General features: G+C 36.3%; 1 protein-coding gene across 1 annotated transcript in view; it reads right to left on the reverse strand.

Annotated features, from left to right (window-relative positions):
- Positions 1 to 22,343, reverse strand: part of SMG1 (SMG1 nonsense mediated mRNA decay associated PI3K related kinase) — a 68,029-nt gene that overhangs the window by 11,264 nt on the left and 34,422 nt on the right. The window contains exons 22-50 of the mRNA XM_082490791.1: positions 21,797 to 21,964; positions 20,836 to 20,990; positions 19,604 to 19,749; positions 18,726 to 18,927; positions 16,834 to 16,943; positions 16,302 to 16,449; positions 15,754 to 15,913; positions 14,972 to 15,092; positions 14,004 to 14,252; positions 13,415 to 13,699; positions 12,283 to 12,427; positions 11,882 to 12,020; positions 11,347 to 11,577; positions 11,071 to 11,248; positions 10,094 to 10,255; positions 9,550 to 9,767; positions 9,222 to 9,376; positions 8,068 to 8,290; positions 6,839 to 7,085; positions 5,997 to 6,226; positions 5,192 to 5,440; positions 4,641 to 4,779; positions 4,444 to 4,553; positions 3,614 to 3,832; positions 2,996 to 3,186; positions 2,194 to 2,366; positions 1,527 to 1,806; positions 522 to 794; positions 152 to 386 (exon numbers count right to left, since the gene is read on the reverse strand). Coding sequence (XP_082346917.1) covers positions 152 to 386; positions 522 to 794; positions 1,527 to 1,806; positions 2,194 to 2,366; positions 2,996 to 3,186; positions 3,614 to 3,832; positions 4,444 to 4,553; positions 4,641 to 4,779; positions 5,192 to 5,440; positions 5,997 to 6,226; positions 6,839 to 7,085; positions 8,068 to 8,290; positions 9,222 to 9,376; positions 9,550 to 9,767; positions 10,094 to 10,255; positions 11,071 to 11,248; positions 11,347 to 11,577; positions 11,882 to 12,020; positions 12,283 to 12,427; positions 13,415 to 13,699; positions 14,004 to 14,252; positions 14,972 to 15,092; positions 15,754 to 15,913; positions 16,302 to 16,449; positions 16,834 to 16,943; positions 18,726 to 18,927; positions 19,604 to 19,749; positions 20,836 to 20,990; positions 21,797 to 21,964 — 5,541 coding nt within the window. The remainder of the gene's footprint in view (positions 1 to 151; positions 387 to 521; positions 795 to 1,526; positions 1,807 to 2,193; positions 2,367 to 2,995; positions 3,187 to 3,613; positions 3,833 to 4,443; positions 4,554 to 4,640; positions 4,780 to 5,191; positions 5,441 to 5,996; positions 6,227 to 6,838; positions 7,086 to 8,067; positions 8,291 to 9,221; positions 9,377 to 9,549; positions 9,768 to 10,093; positions 10,256 to 11,070; positions 11,249 to 11,346; positions 11,578 to 11,881; positions 12,021 to 12,282; positions 12,428 to 13,414; positions 13,700 to 14,003; positions 14,253 to 14,971; positions 15,093 to 15,753; positions 15,914 to 16,301; positions 16,450 to 16,833; positions 16,944 to 18,725; positions 18,928 to 19,603; positions 19,750 to 20,835; positions 20,991 to 21,796; positions 21,965 to 22,343) is intronic.

A 22,343-nucleotide genomic window follows, 5' to 3' on the forward strand; every position in this document is an offset into this window, starting at 1 on the left:
CAAGACTGAGGTCTGACAAGAATGATCTCAGTAGCCAGCATCATAAGCAAACATTTAGCTGTTTAAGGAAGAAGCTGTTAAGAACGGCTTAGCTAAAGCCTTAGAAGGCTGGGGATGAGGAAAGAAAAAGTAACATGAATGTAAGTGTCACCTGAAGTGAGATGTATACTCCATTAGCTAAGTGAACAGCTTCTGATGCTTCAATTGGGTTAGGAATATCTAAGTCCTGGGGTACAAGATGACACTGCTTCAGCAACTGCACAAGGCACGTAACATTCCCACTCATGCTGCAAAGCTCCTCCAAGAACCAGGCTCCATCTCTTGAAGTCAAATCAACGAGTTGCTCTCCAGCACTAGATGCTGCACCTTCCATCATCAGATTTCGCCTAGACGAATTATGACACTTAATTAGACAGCCTGCCTGCTATTGCATTCTCCACGTCATTATGCCACTTGAATATTCCTTTTATGCGGTCTCAAATGTGAATGCATCCAAAAAAATTTCACAAGAGGCAACTCACCTTGTCAGTGCACAAAGAGCAGAGATGATAACACTCGCTAAGCTCAGTGAGCCCTCCTCTCCATTTTCATGAAGGAAAACTTTTATGCAACGTTCAATTTCTTTCAGCTGCTCTTCACAAACAGGTACAGTAACTGCCTCCTGTTTCAAACGCTCCACCTGCCTGATAAGTCTGTTATTTATATCTGCTGCATAGCGCTGTAGAGTCATTTCTGTAGCAGTTATGAACTGACACATACTTGGAGGTGGCTGAGGAGCATATTGCATTTCATACCTGTAAAGCAAAAGTACAATGACAAAATTCTGCCTTCTCAAGCTCTAGCAAATTGCATTCTGCTCTGTGGGCCGGAAGAATACTCCGCATTTGAACAGTTCCCACATCACCTCTCTGTATCAACTCTGAAACACCACAGCAGTTGATGGCTACCCTAATGACACTTTCATAAAGCCCCAGAATGCACTGTATTTTATAACCATTTGCAAGGACAGAAGATAATTAGTAGTCCTTGATGTAAAGAATGAATAGATGATAAGAAATAGGAAGGAAACAAGTTACTGAAACCTTGAATGCTTGAATATAGATCTTGTAAGCCAAGCAGCAGTAATACTGAAATGGGCTGACTTTAGAGAAAGAGGAAAAAAAATTGCTTGAAAATCTGCTCTAATAAAAAAAAAAAAAATCTTTATCTGACTGAAGCGACTTTTTTAATACTAGAAGTTTCTATAACTCCTAAATATCACTACCCTAAAGCCACACAGTTTTTCATTTGTTCATTAGTGGGCAACATTACTTGTTTTTCTTTTTGCGGTACACACATTAAACTCTGAAACAGTATTTTTAAAGCAGTGTGTCATCTTCTCCAAACTTCTAGAACTATGACTTAATTTGTCTTGCTTTATAGTTAGGATTGGTCCTCACAAAATATTAATTTTAATTAGAAAATTAAAATTCTGAAGTAGGTTGAAAATTAAGTTCTTCAAACAATTCATTATTCTGTCAACTTACTTCCTAAAGATATCCTGACAACGCTCTATCGTCATGTTACAGATGAGTTCTTCCATCCAGGTTTTCCATTGCTCTATTCGGTGCTTCTGAAACACAGCTTTGGGATACTGAAGAGCTACTGTTGCGTAGTTGTGCAATTGTTCAAGACAACCACGTAAAACAGATCTCCTCTGCTGCAGAAGAGCACCAACTTCTCCTTCCAGTTGTTCGCACTGACTGATTAAATGTGCCTGGCCCGCATTTTGCAGAAATGCTGTTGCTGGTACATAACTCGGAGGACCTTTTAAGAAAGATGGTTAAAAATGAAGCTTTACGCCTTTCTGAAGAACACACATTTTAAAGCATACAAATACTGAGCATTAACATCTTTTCAAGAATATTCTTTTCCTTGTGATAAAGGAGGCATAGAGAACTCATATTGAGAATGTTGTGCACCAGGTAAGAGAATAATCTCGTGCCCAGCTAGGGTAAAACAGGTAAGTTCCTTCAGACAGCTTGGCACAGAAACCTTGAAATGCTCTACATCACCCTCTGAAGAACCCCCTTTTTTCTCGTTTATTATACACAGGTCCTTGCCTTTAAGTTAGAGGATACTCATAATGCCTCCTGATATTAAACTCCAGTTATTTTTAACCTGTTAAAAATTCCCACAAATACTATTTTATACCTAGATCCATTTGCGTGCTAATTTCTTGAAGAAGACTTGCAAGTTGCGTTGCCTCTAAATTACTGAAAGCAGTTTGGTAATGTGTTATCCACTGCTCAAACTCATTCAGCTTCACCTGGATTGCTTCCTGGACAGCTCTTTGTTGAGACTGCAACTGCGTGTGCTCAGAATACCTGAATTATTGAAGCCACAGAATCAAGTAAGTACTACAAGAAAACCAATACTTAACTATATGGAATACAAAACGATATTGAACAATGCAACTACCTTTTTGACCAGAAAATGAACATATTCTCACCAATTGCACAAAACCTTAGCAATGTTGTGTTAACAATTAATTCCCTTTTCCTACAAAATAACCAACGCATGTGCATATTCATGCAATTCTGAAATCCTTGATTAATTTCAAATGAACTTGAAAAATAAGTTAAAGAATTAGAAACTTAGATGAAGAGATTTTGGGGCTATTTATCAACAGTTGCATTATGTAGATTAATTTGATGGGACACCACATTCTGCACAGTCCGTCTCTTGTCTTATGGGTCAAACATGGACCACGGACTAGCAGAAGTTATATTAATGGACTATGAAGCATAAGACATAAATAAGATTATTCAGTAGGAAAATGGTTTCATTAGTTCTTCTGTACAAGGACTGACTTGCTTACTGCAAGAACAGCTTTTACCCAGCTATTAATCTCTCTCAAATACACATTTTTTAATATTTAACTCATAAGTACTAAACCAGCAACTATATATACTGATCCGTGGGATTCCTGACAGAATTCCTGGCTCCTCTGTACCTGTGCTGAAGCGTATGGGAGGGATGATCCACTCCTTCTGCACCTTCCAGAAATTCTGTCTCCTCCAGTAGTTTTCCTTGCAACTTTTCTACATCCGTCAACTGCTCTTGCAGGTTCAGATACTCTTCTAAACTACTGTCCAATTTTGGCAGCACAGCAAGCATTTCATCTCTGTTCTTAAACCAGTTAACCTATAACCAAGACAAAGGCCTTATAGAACTGGACTTAAACAGGTAAGAGAAAGTAATATATGGCAGCACTTAACCCTTCAATGATGTTGCTCATCTAGGACTACCTCCAGCGTTACAAGTGCTAAAGCTTAACGGACATTCTTTACTTAGGCTGCTCTCTAAACCTCTATTTTAATTCCTCTAGCCCAGATTCAGGCAAAACATTATAACATGTTTTAGAACTAAGAACACAGAAAATGAAAAGCAAACACTTGCAAGTTCCATATAAGCAACTTCCGTCAATACAAACTCAATTTAGCTCAATAAAATTTGTGAACTATTTGTAACAAATGACCAACTCTTCCACCACCCCGAAATGCAAATAAATGAAGTGAAAGCATAGGGCCTACTTTGGTTATAAAACAGAAGATTATTGTAGTAAACTCACCTTTATCTCAGCCACTCTTGAAGAAAAGAGACTACGTGTTATATCTCTTTCCATTTCTCTTTTGCTCTGTTTGTTTTCAGCCTGCTGGCCACCACCACCATAGACGGCTCCAGCAAATCCTGCTTCACCGCCTGCTGTCCAGTCCACCAGAGGATCATAAACAAAAGCTTCAAGCAACGTAAGCAAAGTCTCTCTCCCACGCCGCATAATATGAAGGACCTGCATCATATTTTAAAACAGACCCATTCAGATCTTGCATTATCCTTGTAGAACAGTGGAATTTTAAATGCAAAATACAGTCTTTGAGTAGGCACAGACATCTGTAACTTATCCCTAACCAGCACAAATACAGGAAGAACACCACAAATGTACAAGTGCAGCTAGCCTGTAGTAGCATCACTAAAACTGAAGACTGCATTCTAGCCTTCCACACGAACTCCATTGTTGAACAACAGCCACCCGAGGAAGAAACCTCTCCTTTGTTCGGAGCATTTTTTGTTTTCAAAACATATCTGTCACGTTTATAAAGGACAAGTCCTGAAGAAAGAGGGTAAGCAAACCTTCACAAAAAGCACTTCAGGAAAAACTAGAGCTACAAGTCGCCCTCCCCCACGAATTGTAGCTGCACCACTACTTGCATATGCATTTATCTGACCTTTTCATATTTCTTAGATATCTGCTACAGGATGTATTTAAAATAAGTCCAATTAAAATCACACCAGAAAAGGTGAAGGCTTCATATATCAACAGCAGAATGCTTAAAAGAAAAATTCTAAAGACAATATTTGGTAAATGACAGCCCTCAGTTTTCTGCAAGTTTCCTAACTTACCTGTTCACAAGAAAGCCTGAAAACCCCTTCTACTCCTGTCACTCCAAGTGCTGTTTCAATATTGTGCGTCATCCGGAATGGAACCTTCTCTGGTACTCTAAGGCTTTTCCCTTTAAGATAAATTTTTAAGTTGTTTCTTTTAATTGCCAAGAAGGGAAACCTTTTATTTGAATAACATATAGCATTTTTTAAATTACCTTTTTCAAAGCAAACATTATAATCTATGTGGACAACTTCTCCTGTAGTCATATCTATAAGAACATTATCCAGATGTCTGTCTCCAAGACCAATGATGTAGCCAACCATGGACATAACTGCAGTGGATCTTGCATACGACTTTAAAGAGAGTTTCAGGAAAAAATTATTTGTGGGAATCCTCTGCCAACACATTGGACTGACTACCATCTTAAAACATTATTTTAAGCGTAAGACAAATGAAAACCAACTTATTCCAAGCTGTATTCTATTTGTTGTCTGATGATATCTTACAAGACTTTTCATGTCTTAGGATGATAACTCTTGTTTAATAATGTAGAGTTATCAGGTGTATACCCGTTTTTTTATTCCAGGTGGTACAACTGCACCATTTCCTGCTAAACGCTAACATTTCCTGTTACGTGAAGCTTCAGCAGTCCTAGCTCACCTAACTCAGCAGTATCAGTGCTTGAACACACCCCAGGCATTTCTTGCCCCTCATCCCATTAAAACCACAACCTTCCAAAGGGAAAAGATATTTGTCATAACTCACCTGTGTAACTCTCCACCATTCATCCGGTGTAGTACATGATGACCAGAGCTCCTTAGCTAGGAGATTTGGGGGAGTTGCTTCCATCAGTTCTTCTAGAACAGCCCTCATGACATTCAAGGGCCAGTCACGACGTGACACATCGAGACTAAGCCCGACCGCCTTTAAAGCGGGTCCAATTTTACTGTAGTAAAGTTCACTAGGTCTAGGCACTATTCCAGGATTCTGAGGAGTCTGGTAAGAATCCTGAGCCTAGAAGAGGTAAAAATGCTAGTTGACATATTGCAACTCTCGTTACCACAGAATAGTATCCCAAATTCAGTTTTGGTGAGAATAACATGAAATCAACTCCTCTATGAGGATGACTTTTACATCTCAAGAGAATTCTTTCAAAAGTCAATGGTTAAGAAAACCTAAAGAAACTGAAAACACATTGCTTTAGCCTAACTTTACTCTTATCAAGGTCAATTAAAAAAAAAAAAACTGCATTCAAATGAAATGAGAACGAGAGAATGAGATGTGGAACAAAAATAATTTTAACTAAGGTTAACTCTATTTGTTCAAAAACAGTTCTCCTTGAATTATCATGCCAGAACAACATACTTATGTTACCTACTGTAATACATATAAATACATGTAAGCAATTTCATTGCTGTCTGGTGAAATCCCAAGAGATATGAATATACAGAACCATTCTGCATGACTATGAACAAAGCACAACCCTTTTAAGACTACATTTAGAATGGGAAAGCAAATCAAAGTATTTCCCTTCTGAATTGTTGTAGCTGGCATAAAACATAGTTGTCACCTTTTGTGCTTGCAAAGCAGCTTCTCTCTGTTGCCACCGCTTGTAAAGACCAAACAAAGGTGTAGCTCCATCCACCCACTGGATCAAGCCTGATCTTGTTCCCAGAGGTGTCACAGAGTAGTGCCTTGCATGGAACCTCGGCGTCTCTTGACGGTTAATAGTAGCAAACATTGTGTTCACAATTGATAAGAACTGCATGATTCTTTCATCTAGATGCAAGTCTTCCAAACCTGCAATACATTTATTTTGTTTAAAATTTAGTTTCTAGTTTAAAAAAAACATTATTCTCTTAAAGCCCAAAACTTAGTGTTTTTTGAAATCCTACTTCATTTCAGACTACAAATAGCTTTATAAACTATGCAGATTAAGGATGAGATGTTCAGGCTAATCTTAAATGTTTATACAGCATTTACCTACTAGAATACCCAGTTTATGACAGGTCTCTCTGTGAGCAGTACACACAACATTTGCTAACATAATTAATAGGTCTCTCCCTTTCGGGGAAGGCATGAATTCTCAAAAGTTCTCTTCTGGGTGCTACCTTAAGCTTCTGGAAAAGTGCATCCAGTTAATCCTATCAGTATGCAATCAGAACACTTTCTCATGGAACCCTTATAAAGAAGGGATCTGAATAACCCCTGACTTACAGCTTCACAAAGCAAAATTCCTCAAAAATACATGACGGAGTGGAAGGCGGGGAGGAGAGGGAGCAAATGCTCCAAACAATGCTTTCTCCGTATCACACAGGCAGAGAGCGCAAAAGTTGCAACCGTGCATCTTCCCAACTTTAATATAGTCTGATTTATAACAGTAACTTGTACGAGAAAACTTCAATTTCTTACCTTTGAACAGGTAGGGGTAGTTCTTCCCATCTGAACCCAGGAAAAGCAGCTTTTTAGGTTTGGTTTTGGTAGGCAGAATTGTGATGGTGCTGCCCACACTATGAATTGTGACTGTGTCCCTGGTAGATACTTCTCCAGGAAGTGCTATTTCAGTGTTCATCATAGCAGCCAACCAAGGACTGATTTCTTCAAGCCGTAAAAGGTAACTAGCCCGTTTCTGTGCTCTTTGCTGCAAACTTAGCATAACCTATTCCAAAGAAATTTTTTTGGTTTAGGCTGAGGTTCACCTTAACAGTTAGCATCAAGAGAAAAAATAAAACACCGAAACAGACTTAATGGTAGTCATCTTCCAGACGGCATGGAGATTTTTCTTAAACTACATTCGATCCTTGCCACCCTACTAATCAATTTATAGCTTAGAATGAAGATGACAAAATCTAAAAAACATCCTTTATGCAGGAAATATAACCTGCCTGGTTACAAGCACCAAAGTCACAACAAATCAAACTCCTCACGAGGTTTGCTCCTGCATTTATAAACGTTAGAGCTGTGGTCAAAAGCAGTGTTCAGCAACCACCTGTTTATGTATCTGCATTCTTGCTTGTTCTGCAAAGCAGAAGGGGAACAAAAAAAAAAAAAGGTTTTTTGTGTGTAAAACCTACATTCTGTCTACTAAGACTTTTAAAAAACACCAGGTTGGCTCTGGATATCCAAGCAAATACATATTTTGTTTCTCCTCATACCCATACAAATACTAATAAGACAGGATCACGTAATTGAAAAATGAGTATATTAGGAAATGGTTGATCATTTCAAGGTTGCCACACAGCTTGAGGACTATGTTTAGATAACCAGAGTACCAACTTGCTAGAATTTAAATCCACTAAACTCAAATAGCATAGAGTTTCAGAAAGACAGTATTTAAAATATTTAAAGCCCTCTGTCCCCAAAACGAACGGGATGTCAGACAGCAGAAGATGAAAGGTTTGAAAAAAGTAAAGTAATTTCATTGGGCAGAAATGCAATAATGTAGACAGTCAGTAAGACTTGTTACAGAGGCAGCAATTACTTTGCTTTAGTGTCTAACATGCCTGTGGTGATTGCAGAGAACACAGTTACAGGCTGTAATTTTGATATGGCAAGAGAATAGCAAAAGAATACTAAGGATCGGGTCAAGCACGTGGTATACCGAGAGTCTCTACACTGTACTCAGTCTGTGCATATAATACCTCTTTAAATGGGAGCCAGCTGCTTCCAGGTTTAGCAGGATTCAAAGGATTCTTAAGTTTCTCTAGCGCATTTTCAATTGCATCTCCATAGTTATCCTGAAACCATTTCTCATGAGGAGTCTCTGCAGGAGCTGCAGTGATGCTCCGTACATGTTCCAAAGCAAATACAATGGGCTTCATCAGAGCTGTATGCTTTTCACGCATAATTGCTATCTTCTCCTCTCTATTAAAAAAAATAAATTTCGTCTTAACTCCATAAAACCAAGTTACTTCATAAGCAGAGCATTAAAATAAGACTGCAAACGAGACATCTAAGAATTCACGAAAATGTTTACAACTCTAAAATGAGGTCTTCAAGGATGACCGTATTAAAAGGAAGTATTTCATTCCACGTTGAATGCATGTTCCCGTGCATCACACTCTTTTTTTTCTTGAACTGAAACATTTGAACTGGGTTTTTCAGCACTGGAAATCTGGAGGAGAAGCTCAGAGAGCTCAAACCACCCTAAGCAACTATTTGCTTTAATAAAAGAGCTCCTAACTACTACTTCCTGAGGGTGCACCACACAATAAAGAAGGGGAAGAGCGCTATTTAGATCGTGCTGTTCTCCCATTCCATGTAAGCCCTGACTATAGAATTCAAGAAGTGTTCTTAAGCTTAGCCAGGTTCCCAGTGAATGGCTTTCCTCTTCCACAAATCCATTCATAGGAGAAACCAGATGAGAGGAAAAAGACTTGCCGAACACTGAAAACCAAAAGCAGATTAAGATGTTCTGTTTACTCAAAACATCTGCATTTACAGTAAACTCCAAATGGATTACACCCTTCAACACACCTTTCCTCATTTCAGCTGACTTGTAAGAAAGATCTTGGAATGAAGAACTATAGGATCTCATAATCCACAACTTAATATGCATTGGGTTCTAACACATCATTACTAAAGAAATCCCAACATGGATTCACAGGCAGAATGTTCTTGTTTCTCATTTGATTAGATTACTAGCTGTAGCATCAAAATGTTCTTGAAGTAGTATCAGTGGCTCACAAAGAAGCAAATTCAGGAGCAACAACACTGTTGATTGGTTTGACTGTATGCTTCCCCAAGAACAAACTTTTGTTATGATTATCACTTGAATTATTCAAAAAAGACATACTTCCGTAAAGTGTTGTTGTTTTGGACCCTCTTGACTTCATCTTCCAGTTGTTGAATCCTTCTGAGGACATACATGTGCTGTTGCAGTAAAACTCCCAACCAAAGTTCATCCCAAAGAACTGTAACTCTGCGCAGCTCAGCCACTAGCATCTGAACCTGTATAAAACAAATTAAGGTTCACTTATCTTGTAGATTAACAACTTGCAAAGAGACGACAGCCTAACAGAAAAGATGCACTAAGCTTTCAGTAGGCCTACCCACAAGATATACAAATCACGTATTTTGTGGTTCAAATAAGAGCACAAGTAACATACGTTTGGATTATTTACCTGCAATACCATTGTTGGATTTGCAGCAGAGAGTTTCTCCACAATTTTGCTGTAACAATCTTGCATCATTGCTTGATCTTCATTTAATCCAACTTTTGTGTCATCTTTACTACTTTCTTGAGAAGTTGAGGGGCTCCCTCCATCACATTCACCACCCAGCAATTCTTCTCCTTGAATATTACCTAGCAAAGTAGGGATGGCAGAAGGCAACTTGTTCCCTAAATTAAAAACAGATGTTAAAATATTATTTGCACTGTTCTAGCCTTGAATGATACATCACTCAATACTTCTCTTAGCATCAGGTCCCCATATTACATTAAGTACTGGCCAAATATACGATGATAAAACTAAAAAAACTAACTCATTTGCCAAACTGGTAAATCAAATGAAAGGTATCAGTATGTCCCATAAAAAGAAATAAAATGTTATGATAGAAAGTATCAGAGTTACTGAAAAAAAAGTCCCAACAACTCAGTATCCTTTTATCCATTATATAAAATATATCAGAAAGTGTATTTGAACATTTTTTTTTTTTCCTCCATACCTGAAGTCTGGGATTCGCTGCTAAGTGAAATGGTACCCACTATTGCAGGATATAGTATGAGATGAGGAGAATCTTGAGCCACTCGACACAATAAGTTGCAGATACTCTGACGAACATACACTTCTGGGTGATTCAGGCGAGAGAAAAGCTGAGGAATAATACCTTCAAAAACAGGAAAAGAAAATGTGCTGATTCATTTCCGTACACTTCAAATGATGCAGAATTTTACTGTATTTTTAAAAGCATGTTGCTTTTGCACGGTGAGAATGTAAATGTCTAGTTTCCCAATAAAAACTTCTCATTTTAAATAACTCTTTCACAATACAGGCAATAGCTTATTTTCTTCCACTATTCAAAGACAGATAACATTAAACGCAATACATAAATCCTTTAGTCAAGCATTAAGAATTGAGTTTTCCACATTGTATCTGTTGTATCATTTTTAAAAAATGAGGAAAGTCACATTACTAGTTCTTGAAGTTAGCATAACTGGACATTTCAAAAGAAAGTACAAGTTTGCAATAGCTGGCTCCTCTTCTGCTGCCTTCCACGCTTTAACTCAATAAACTTTTGTGGGAAAGTCCCTGAGCAACCAGAACCAGTAGTGTCATGACAAACAACTACTTCTGAGACATCTTTCTCTGAACAGCATTTCAAACTGTAGATAGGAAAAAAATCCACCTAATTTTTTAAGGCAGTAATGTAATCTAGTACTGCAAAAACTACATCTCCTTTCTCCTTTGAATGTCTTGGGGTAGGGGAGGGAGGGGGTCAGAATCTGTGCTATTTCTCTATTCTAAGATCAGAATGCATGGCAGAGATTTGAACACCTTTAATGAAATTATTGAGTAAAACTCAGGCTCTCTTTCCATCATGCTTAATTTAAAGTTTTATGAAAGAGCAATGAATACCTTTCTGCCTGTATTTAGAAAAAAACAGTCAAAATTAATTTTAACAGCTAGATAATATACACTTACCTCTCCAAGGAGCAGTAGGTGTAGTTTCTAGCCCATGCTCTAGATACTGTCTAAGTTCTCCAGCGTGTTTCACAAGCAACCGTAACAATCTTAGGGTTGCCATCACAATAACATCATCAGTGCTTTGCTCAGAAGTATTTCTTAAGTGCAGCCTGGGATCATCTTCATCAAGTGGAACCTTGAAAGAAAGAAATACTCCTCTAAGCTAAGTATATAGATCATATCATAATTTATAAAAGTTTGTAACTGGGTTTCCTCATAAGCACAAACACTAACCTGACCAGCATTGAGTTTGAGGAAAGTAAAATATGCACTACAGGAGAGTTTATAGAGACTGAAGATTCTGTCTACAACTTTCCTCCACACTTTAATGAGCCCTTCTGTTGCATTTTCATCAAGATCTGAAAGCCAGGGACAGCTTGTTAATAATTGACGCCATATAACATCCACCATATCATCTTCTTCATTGTCTTCATTTTCAGTGATTTGTAGTGTCATATCTTCATCCTAAAGGCGAATAAAGAGACAATGTATTTGATTAAGTCTGCCAACTATTTCCACAAGCAGTATTAGTTCCTAAACCAGTTTTTGTCTAGGCAACCCATGAAATTGCATTACGTGATCATATTACCATAGCCCACAGAACAGGCATGTTACCACTTAGGTAACAGATGGTTTCTTAGAGAATTCTTATATTATCTGAATTTTAACTTCAAAACATTCACAAGAGTTACTATGAATCAGAAGTAGAGGAAAAGTAAGTTTCACGCTGAAGTAGAACATTTTTTTAAGCAAGCAAATTTAGACTTACTTGAATCCCAGCTGGACGACACACTGCCTGCCCAAGAATCCCATAGATTTTCTCTTTATCTTCCTCTGCAATGTTGTCAGGAAGCAAGTTCTGAACCTCAGATTTTTCCCGGGGCAGCAGACGAACACCTTCTCCCTGACTGTAACATTTAGTGAATTATTGATCCCAAATATGTTAGTATTTGTAGAGTTACTGAACCCATTAACAATCTTCACCCTTTAACTCAGAATTAAACTCACTACTTCTTAGAGCGCACAAGAAATCAAGACAATATTCACAATTTTCTGCTCACATACGACTTCTGACCACAAAGAACAATAATCACAAATACGAAGCTAGGATTTATCTTAAGAAAGAAAACTAGTTGTGACATACAAATCGAAACGTTAGGATGAATTTACCTGGCATTATCAACTACTTTCCGGCCCCATCTATAAGCCCAACTAGCCAGGGCAGCCCAAGACTTGGCTACTTCAGGTGCCTGTACTGAAGACAAGTGATACAGCTGTCCCAAGATGAAGTCAGGTTCTCCAACTCCAATATTTACTGTGATGGGAGAAAAAGAGCAGCATGCGTTACGATGTAAAACCTACTTTCCTCAGCATACAAAATAGCAGCAAAATATTTTAAGTACATAATAATTTCTTTGGTCAAGTTAGTACCCCAAAGTGTCAAGTTTTCCAAAACGCAATTATTTTACAGTTTTGACACTGGCTGTAAAACAAAGACCAGTTTTTCATTTGCTAATAACCTTTGCTTATAGTCTCCAATTGTTTTCTCTTTCACAGAAAGATGCTACTGAGGCAAGGAACTCATGACACCAAAAATGCAAGACGCTTCAGAAAGCAGATTTATGAAGTACCAAGGGCAGTATATTTGTGTTTATTTGTGTACACATTTATTTTCTTCACCATCAAGTCGAAAAGCACCTACTACTTAACCATTAACAGCTCTAAAATAATTCTGACTCTGCAAGAGAGGAATTAAGTTATTTGTGAAATCCATGTTTAAGCAAAGAAATAAATTTATCTTGACATTTGAAAAGTCTGTCGAAAACTGAGAATTAGAGTACATTTTGTACCAACAACAGAAGTGTTCAAATTAAGCGCAGATTAAAGATCATGAGAAAACCTAAGGTAATTGCTCTTCACACTTATCAGGGCCTTCAATATACATCTCATCAATACTTATCCTGACAGATCTTATTCAAACTAACAAATAGAGGAGCTGAAAGCAGACAGAAGCATGACAAAACTTGATATCCTCCTCATAAAATAAATGCATTCCAGTTTGTTGTTCAGACAATCACTTTAATGAGAATATTGTGAAAGAAATAAAAAATATCAATATTAAGGTGTTTGGGTTTTTAATTGTGTGTAGTTAGCTACCTATTGCACAAATGCACACTGCTTCTATTTGTATTAGTAAAATAAATACATGAGTGGTGGAGCACTTAATCAATATAACTGGTGCTATCGCTCAGTGGGATCATCAGTAACTAATTTAACAAAAAACGAATAAGAACACCTCTACCTGTAGATTCGCTTTCAATCCTAGGATATTCTTCTTCTAGTGTATTAACAGCTGGGAGATCAATCAAATTATATATGTTTTTAGACAAGGTAGACAGACCAGTGTGATTCTGCTGCTGTCGAGCTCTATACACTTGTTTCAACTGTCCCGAAATCTCTTTCCATTCCGCTTGAATCCATTTAGCCAGCGTGAGAATAGATTTAGCAACTGCATATTCAGCTTTGGCAGATTTGCAAAAGGATATGGCACAAGAACTCAGCATTTCCATGGCATGCGTTGACTGACCTGCATATCATGACAAACATATCTTCAGCAGAGTGTTAACTTTATTCAAAGCACTTCTGAAATTCAGAATTTTCAGATACAGCTTGTAACAATGTATTTTTACAAAGAAAATTCTCTTTTGAAGTTAAAAATTACAAGGAAGAAGCGACTTATGAAAACACACTCAGATTGAGACAACAGTTAATAGGATGAAATCAATTCATAATGATACTGTCCTATTACAACTTCTTTATGGTCAGAGGAATTAGCCTGGTTATAAGGACAAGAAGTCCAAGCATCTACAACATAATTCACAAATACTCACCTGCTGTGTATAATAACTTTGTCTTCTCAATATCAAGTTCAGGACCCCATTTTTCATCTATCTGACCAGGCGCAGACAGTTTTTTAAAGTGCTGGACTAAGTCTTGTGCAGTGGTGGTTTTTCCTAGCTGAACTTCGCTGCACTGGGCAAGCAGTCGTGTAGCTAGGGCAATATTTCCTCGCTTCCGTGCAAATTTCGCTGCTGTTAAGCCCAACTCCATTAGATGGCTTTTAATTGGGACTGTTGGTTCTGAAGAAGAAAGCAGGACATTCTAAACAAAATTATTAAACAAACAATAATTGCATCTGGGGTATACAGATAATTTCTATCCAATGTATTCTGTACAGGGCCATCAGTAAAAAATTGCTCAGTTTTTTTGTATTTCCTAACACCTCCTTCAGAAATTTAGATGACTTCATTTCTGCCTAGAACATTTATATATCCCATCTGAAAAAAAAAAAAAATAAAAAATATATATATAGCCATAGATTACCTGCTGGGCAAGAGTAATTTTTTTCCACTACAAGCATTCTTCTTAACTAAGAAATCTACTTATCTGCTAATACAACTTCTCCCATTACCTCTTATCATAGTGCACATTTAAATGGCTTTCATGACTGTTTTTAAAGAGTCATTATTGATAGTGTTGAAGTGTTCAGAAATGAAAGCATTTAAAGTATTAAGAAATGAGCAAGTAAAATGCTATTAGAAGAGTGAGTATAGAACTGCTAAACATTTCAGAATAGTTTTTTTCTTTTTGACACTACCTACATTACAGTAATAATTGAGACCCCTAGTTGTACAGCTGGACACCTAAATAACCAAAACTTGGCTTTTAAGAAGTAATGCATCTAAATAATAGAAAAATAATAATGTCTAGACAAAGACACAGTTGTTGCTTTCAGCAGAAGTTTTAAGTTCAAATTCTGCATTTACCTTCCATAACACTAAAATGAGAGCTTATATACCTTTAAGTTTTTCCATCAATTGATTCTGGTACACTGTGTACCTCAGTGCATGCATCCACGGCCTTACATCATGCTGTTTGCATGACCTCAAAGCATCGTTGAAGAGAGGTATGAGACAGTCCTGAAAGAGGCATAGAAGTTGCATAGCTGTCATCAGAGACATCTTCACTAAAATGTATTATCATTTATCAAAACCAAAGATCGTTTACTGCAGAGAAATATTTCTATAGTAGCCACTTTTTATTGTTAACTAATAAAACACAAATGCATTTGATGCAACTCTAGAAAGACATGCTTGATTTTGAGAGGACAACACTAAGAATAACTGAAAATCAAGCAGAATTTTTTTCTGAACAATGGGATTAGACATTAGAACTAGATCATTTATGCTGGGTCAAGTTTGACATTGAGTTTTTAATTGCTGAAGTAATTGGGTTTTGATAAATATTTTAAAGTTACTTTTAAAGTAAATTACATGTGGGTGTTGTAGGAGTAAGTGTTACAACATAGAAATATATCAACACTTCTCTAAAAAGCAACTACCAAAGAAACTTTAAAAATCCTATAAGCGATTGAAAGAGACGGTCTATTTATAACTACAGAAAGAAGTCCAACAGAGATGTAAATTTAAAAAAAATTGGATCAAGGCATGTTAGAAAACTAAATGAGGGTTTTTTACAGTATGATTAACAACAGTCAAAACAATTAACGTATGTTCTATATTCAATACTTCATGACATGACATGCAGAAAGCAATTTATGTTTTAAACACACAGACTTACCTCTGATGTCAGCCTGTTGGATACAGTGTTTTCCAATGCAGAAGAACAGTACAACTGAAGAGTGCTCAACACTGGTAAAGACTGAGACACAGTGAGTGTGGAAAGTCTTAAAGGTCCAATAGCGATTCGTGACGTTTGCTTTAAGTACTTAATAACATTTCTGAAATAAAAGAATCAGAACAGTCATTTTTGTTAGACTTTAAAAGCAAACAGTGATACCAAAATTACTGAAGAAAAAGCAAATTCAACATCTTCAAAGAGATGATGAGAAAATCTTGCGCTATCACGTAAAAGTTATAGCATGATACTTTATTATTAAACTGATAAGAAACAGTACTTTATCAGCACAAAGAACTGCATAATCACCAAGTTAAAAAGCATCTTATTTTTCCTCAGTAAGCTTGTAACTCACAGCAGCTAAAACTGGTAGTAAACTACCATAGATGCTGAAGTACAACTAAGAGTACGCTTTTCACAAAGGTATGTTTAACAAACTAGAACAGCTTTTCACAGTATATTACATTCACTCATAGCACGTTTCGACTTACTCAGATATTGACTGCCACTTTTGCTCCTGTTCTATGTGGTTTACAGCTGTTGCCAGACATACTGAACTTCTCAAAAGTTGTACTTCAACTGCTTTTTGAAGTTCTCTTGGATCAGGACTTAGCATATTAGGAAGGAGCTTCTTCATGTCTACATGGAGATTAAACAATTGAAACCAACTAGAACTGCCAAATTTTATCAAATGTAACCGTCCGAGAATGCAATCTTGAGAGCAAGGAAGTTTAGAAAAAAGCTCTTTTTAAAATAAGAATTAAATATATGTGTATGTATTCATATTAGAAACAGACGATCGATTACTTATAAACAAACACATTAACTCCAGAAAACACACTTGTATCAACATTTAGAATGACCACTGCCAATCATTTTGAAGCTTGAATCATAAAGGTTACAGTCTGTCCACCGAACACAGCCAACTGCATTCAGAAGTTTCAGTCTGTCATTTAGAGAGGCAGACATGTGAATAAGTATTTACTTTTCTACTTGAAGTAATGTTAACTTATGCATTTATACCTATTTTTTCTTTGGATCCCCCTGCAAGTAGGTTGATATTTTCTCCTGGTAATAATTCTAGTTGTTCAGTGCATTCAGTAAGTTGTCCAGACTCAAAGCTGCTCAAAGACCTGCAATTCAATGTTTATAGTTTTATTTTCACATTTCTGACTTCATTCCAGTTGCTAAATATCTTATACAGCAAAAAAGAAAGATTCAAGCCTAACTTAAAATGCTACAGAGCACTTACTAATTTTAAGCAAGAAATCCCAATTTCCATACAGATCAATAAAAGGCAATAGTACTGCACCAAATGGATAAATCTGATATCAAAGTGGAAGGAAAACACACCTTTCCAGCTATGAAGCTTTTTATATTATCATCACACTATACATAATATTCTTCTACCATAGTCAGGAAGAAAAAGGTTGACTTTGGAAGAGTTTAAAAACAAAGAAAGAAAACCCCCAAACCTTTTTCTCCCCTCTATGCCCAGAAAAGTAAGTTTTGGGGCAGGATTTCATGAGGCCATGGTTTCAACTCTGCAGTTTACGTGAAACCAAAATTCCAGAAATACTGGAATATTGTGCAGGTCATAAATTTGCTGCTTCAGGCTGTTAAGCAATATAAATTTGTATTATCTAGTTGGTTTTTTTTTTTTCTCCATTGCTCTAGATTAAGAAATAATTTGGGCATTATAGACTTTTACAGAACTACACAAAAAAAAGCACTGAAAGGTTAAGAGGCTTGATGACTCAGAAAACAGAAGACTCAAGGGTTCAATATTCTTGTTACTATCCACTGAAGAAGGAATTATTTAAATATCTGCATTTGAAAAGAGAAAAAAAAAATATTCAGCAGGTGATAAAACTCCCCTTTCTCCTGAATTATTTTGATCCTCATTACTAGAGAATTCCTTCTCAGCCTGCTCAGGAGCAGAAGAGTCAAAACGATGACAGATTATCCCACTTCCAGTAATTAACTGGATGAAAACTAACTGAAACCAACCAAAACGACCAAACCTCTGCAATAGTACAGCAAGCACTTGCTATGTTTGTCAGAAGTACAGTGGGTTTAGTTGAACATTCAGAAATTACACATTTTCACATTCATGACAAGCACTCACTCTCCTCATGGATTAACTGCGCTACACTGAGTTACTGCAGTACGAAAAAGGAGGGCCCCTTTTTTCTGACAGAATTAGTCACCTTTTCAGACCTTCAAGATTTTATTTCAAAGCTTCCTCCTATGCTTTTATTTTCAAGTCAAGACATTTCAGTCAGAAGGATTTTATGTTTACTGCAATAGTACAGAGATGGAAAACCGATCAAGTTGTCAAATAAAACAGAAAGGACCCTTAAGCCTTGAAGGACTATTTCAATGTCACAAACATGTTTTCACGAACCAGAAAAATATCAAGGGTTAGGAAATAAATGCACAAACTACAATTTGAAATTCAATTTAAATCAAAAAATTTAAGTAGCCAAGACCAACTCCTTAATATACTTTCTACATTAGGTTAATGAATTAAAATATTTTTAAGAACTGTACCACTGACAGGCATTTTATTTTTTGCTATTAAGTTGTGCAAAAGGATGCTTCTTCTGCCAATAGAAAATAGAGTAAATTTAGTATCTTTTACTTTCAGTGAAAAGACGTTTTTCTTGAATACAAAAGAAACCTCAGCAGTCAGAAAGCCACCGTAATTGTTTAGAACAATGTCACCTCTTTACTTATCTGTATGGCTAGTAAATATCATGGCCAAGATTTCTCCCTCCCAAGAACACAACTTCCTTCTTATCACACCTCTACTCCAATGACATCCAGTTTCTAAAATCCATAAAAACTTTGAAATTTCAGTTTTAAGAGACTGAACTCTAAGGTACTGTTGAATAAATTAATTATATCCTTACTTTATGTAGTTAAAGTCTGCTTTCAGATTGATTGAGGTATTACTATTGCTTTTCTTCAAGTCGTGGACCATATTTTGCCACTCCTGAACAGCAGACCAGTCAGCAATGGAAATGTAACATTCACATGCTTTGTTACCCAAGTAGTTTATAACTTCAGGTGAAGAGTCACTTGGCTTAGTCAGAACAGTTTTTCTAGTTTCTCCTGTGAAACAAAAAAAAAAATAGTATATATACTTAAATATATATTTATGCTTATATATTTTTAAATAACAATTCTATTACTCAAATGTAATTTTTATGTCTTCTGTCAAGAAAACCACTTAATTTTAGAAAATGAAATAGTTATGCATTTACAGTATTCTTCCACTTTTTTTTTTTTTTTAAGAAAAGAACCTTTTCAAAGGAGGTATTGGAAAAATTTAGTCCATATCTGTAAAGAAGCATCAAAACAGGAACACAGAAGAACTAAATTAGGAACAAAGAAGGTCCCTTTTCAAAGATGAAACAGAATATTGAAACAAAGTCTCAGTAGTTAAAAAACTCTGAGTAACTAGTGCATTTATGGTACAATTATGTCATAAGAACCATAAGTTATGGGGATCTAAAATAATTTAGAAATACATTAGTAAATTACAAAGTGTTTTACCTATTATTTTTAGTTTCATTCAGCCAGACCTCAGTACTGCAAACCCTCATATCTACACATAACATTGGTTTCAATGGCATTAATCGGTTCAGTTTAACTGCAGACAAACAGGTTTTCAAATTTAAGAATTAGACACTATCATTACCATGGCTATATCACTAAGTGTTCTAATTTTATGTACATACAGTTACAAAATTGTATTTCTGTTCAAAAGAAACCAATAAATACTGACCATTCAAGGAATGCTTTGGGCTGGCATTATTCACGCTGTTTGAATTGGCCAACTTCAGAACAGTTTTGTCAAAGCCTGTTATGCAGCAATCCACTCCTGTCATGGAGCACAGGTGCTCCTGGTATTCCGCAGTAGCTTTTTCAAACCTTAAATGGTTTAATATCTTAGTTAGCATTTTACCAAAAGAGAAAACTGGTTCTGTAAATAGACTATATTTTAAATATTTCTTTACCACAATACTCAAAGTTCACGTGTCACCTTCAGCAAGAAAAAGGCATTAACATAGGATACAAGTTTACTGGCTGAATTTCCAGGTTATAGCACAGTATAAAAGCTTTTCCATTCAGGTTTTAAGTACAGATTGAAGGAGATGAATGAGTTTTCTATTTGACTGTCGCACTTTTTACCTGAATTAGTAAAGCTCAAATAGTGATTAACTATGCATCATTTAATAGAGGATTGTAAAACTGTGTCTAGGGCAAAAATTCACACTTTAAACTTGACATTCCCAAGAAGCGTCTCGGGTATTACAAAGCTGCAAATTATTTTAAGGAATCTTAGTAAATTAAGAAAAATATAGTTATAAACATAAAACCCACTTTTTTTGTTTTGTTTGGGTTTTTTTATATGTCAGTAATGAAAGGTATCCCTTTTTCATTTCATAGAGAATAAAGGATGTATTCCTTTAAGGAGATGAAAACACCTAAATGAAGGCATACCCTATCTGGAATTTTGACCCACTTATTTGTATCTGCAGCCAAAGATCCTACTTCAATACACGCAGAAGACACCTTTTCAAAGCTGAACTAAAACTGCAAAGCATCTCCCCCAGATTCCCTCTCTTGGCATACTGTGGCAGATAATCAGATCACACCATTGGTCAGAAACTTAATTAGAAAATATTTAAATTAATAATATTTTGCAATGGAAAATTAAATACAATGTGAAAATAGTATTGCTGTGTACAAAAAAAAAAACCAAGAAAAAAACAGCTTGGGAACACAAATAATGTTTAAGTCTTGGTAATTAATTAAAACTAGAATTTGAAATACATATCTAAAAATGCTGGATGCATTATGTGTCTCTAGAAGACACAATGACTTTAATTGACAGGGAAATTAAATCAGTAGCCTTGTTTCACACCACAATTTAAAAGATTCAGAAGTAGAACTATCCATAAGAAGGAAAAAAATGTCAAAGTTTGTAACATCCAGCTATCTGGGAAAACTTACCGCCCTTCTGCTTGTTGAGCTACAGAATTGATCCAGGCAAGACTCTTTCCAACTACAGCAGATGACCAGACAGCGATACCCTGAATAGCTTCAGGACAGTGAAGCTCACATAATGCTTCTACCAGCATCATAATTGTCACTTCCAATTCGTTTCCCTAAAAACAAGCCAAAAGCTTTATTTAACCAACCTCATAAATTAAGAGCTATATACCTGGTTAAACACTTGGAAATGGTAAAGCAGTAGTTCATTATATGCATCTATAAGTGAAGTGCTCTGCATGTCCACCCATTACACTGCTTTTAGAAAAGCAGGGGAGTTAAGGGAAGAGCATATGCTGTGAATTCACAGCATGGATGTCAATAGTTAGCAATCACTATGTGATGGTCTGTACCTATACAGGAATTCGTAAGCAGAAAGCAATAAATATCTACCAAACCCTGTTTGTTAAAATATTTAAGCAAATCAAGTCACGTACTGAAGAAACTCTTCAACGTTTTTAAAAAGGCTTAACCACTTTATATCCATTCATCCCGCCCCTGCACTTATCTGCTAGTTACTTATAGATGAAGGATACCCCCTCGATACATCCCCCTCCTGCTCATAGCCACAGGTAAGCAAAGACACTACACTACCGCAAGCTCGGGAAGGCCTCACGCTAATACAAGAGAAGTTTCATAAGCTTTAAGCAGAACCTTATGTATAAAAAGAAATTGGTCAACTCAAACTGTGAACAAACTATGTTCATTTACATACAGTATTTGACCACACGTATACAGTACATCTTATCTCCAAGCTACAGTATCACTTATACTTCTGTATTGACAAACTTTTGTGGTTGAGTTCAAAACGCGGCTTTAAGTAGCACAGTCTTTTATAGACCACTGATTGCCTTAGCTTAAGTCATTTAGAAGATCATGGGAATATTTTTGCAATAGTCTACAGAGTCTGAAGAGACAGTACCTGAGAGATACTATTATTAGTTTTCATTTCTGTGAGTAAATCAAAACCATGCCTGACAGTCACAGCAGGCTGGCCAGCCAGCAATCCAACTCTCATGATGGAAAGTCTAATCCGTGTTAGCCAGTCTTGGCACGTCTGACGATTAGTATAAAAGAATGTCCTGATAACCTTTAAAGACAGAAAAGATTAAGTTTTACACTACCATTCTTCCATATGAATCAAAATTGTTACATTAAGTACCTAATATTTATAACAATCAAAGTTTCTTTTCTAACAATCAAGGTTTCTTTTCTCCAGTTGAGTTTTCAATTGAGAGATGAAGAAAGAGATAAAATTCTGCATCTTGAATTTTATTAAAACAGATGGTCTGAAATCATGCATAGCATGCAACTGGCCAGGCATACTGGCAAGCTAAAAATCTTGAAGTGAAATGACTATAAATTATATGTTATTGTCATGTCATAGTCTAGTAATTAAACAGCTTATTTCAACAGCGAAGAATGTTTTGCAGTTGGAACTACACAAAAGGGCATGTTGTTTATAAATA

The sequence above is a fragment of the Vanellus vanellus genome (genome assembly GCF_965231255.1).
Source record: "Vanellus vanellus genome assembly, chromosome: 14".
Lineage (NCBI taxonomy): Eukaryota > Metazoa > Chordata > Aves > Charadriiformes > Charadriidae > Vanellus > Vanellus vanellus.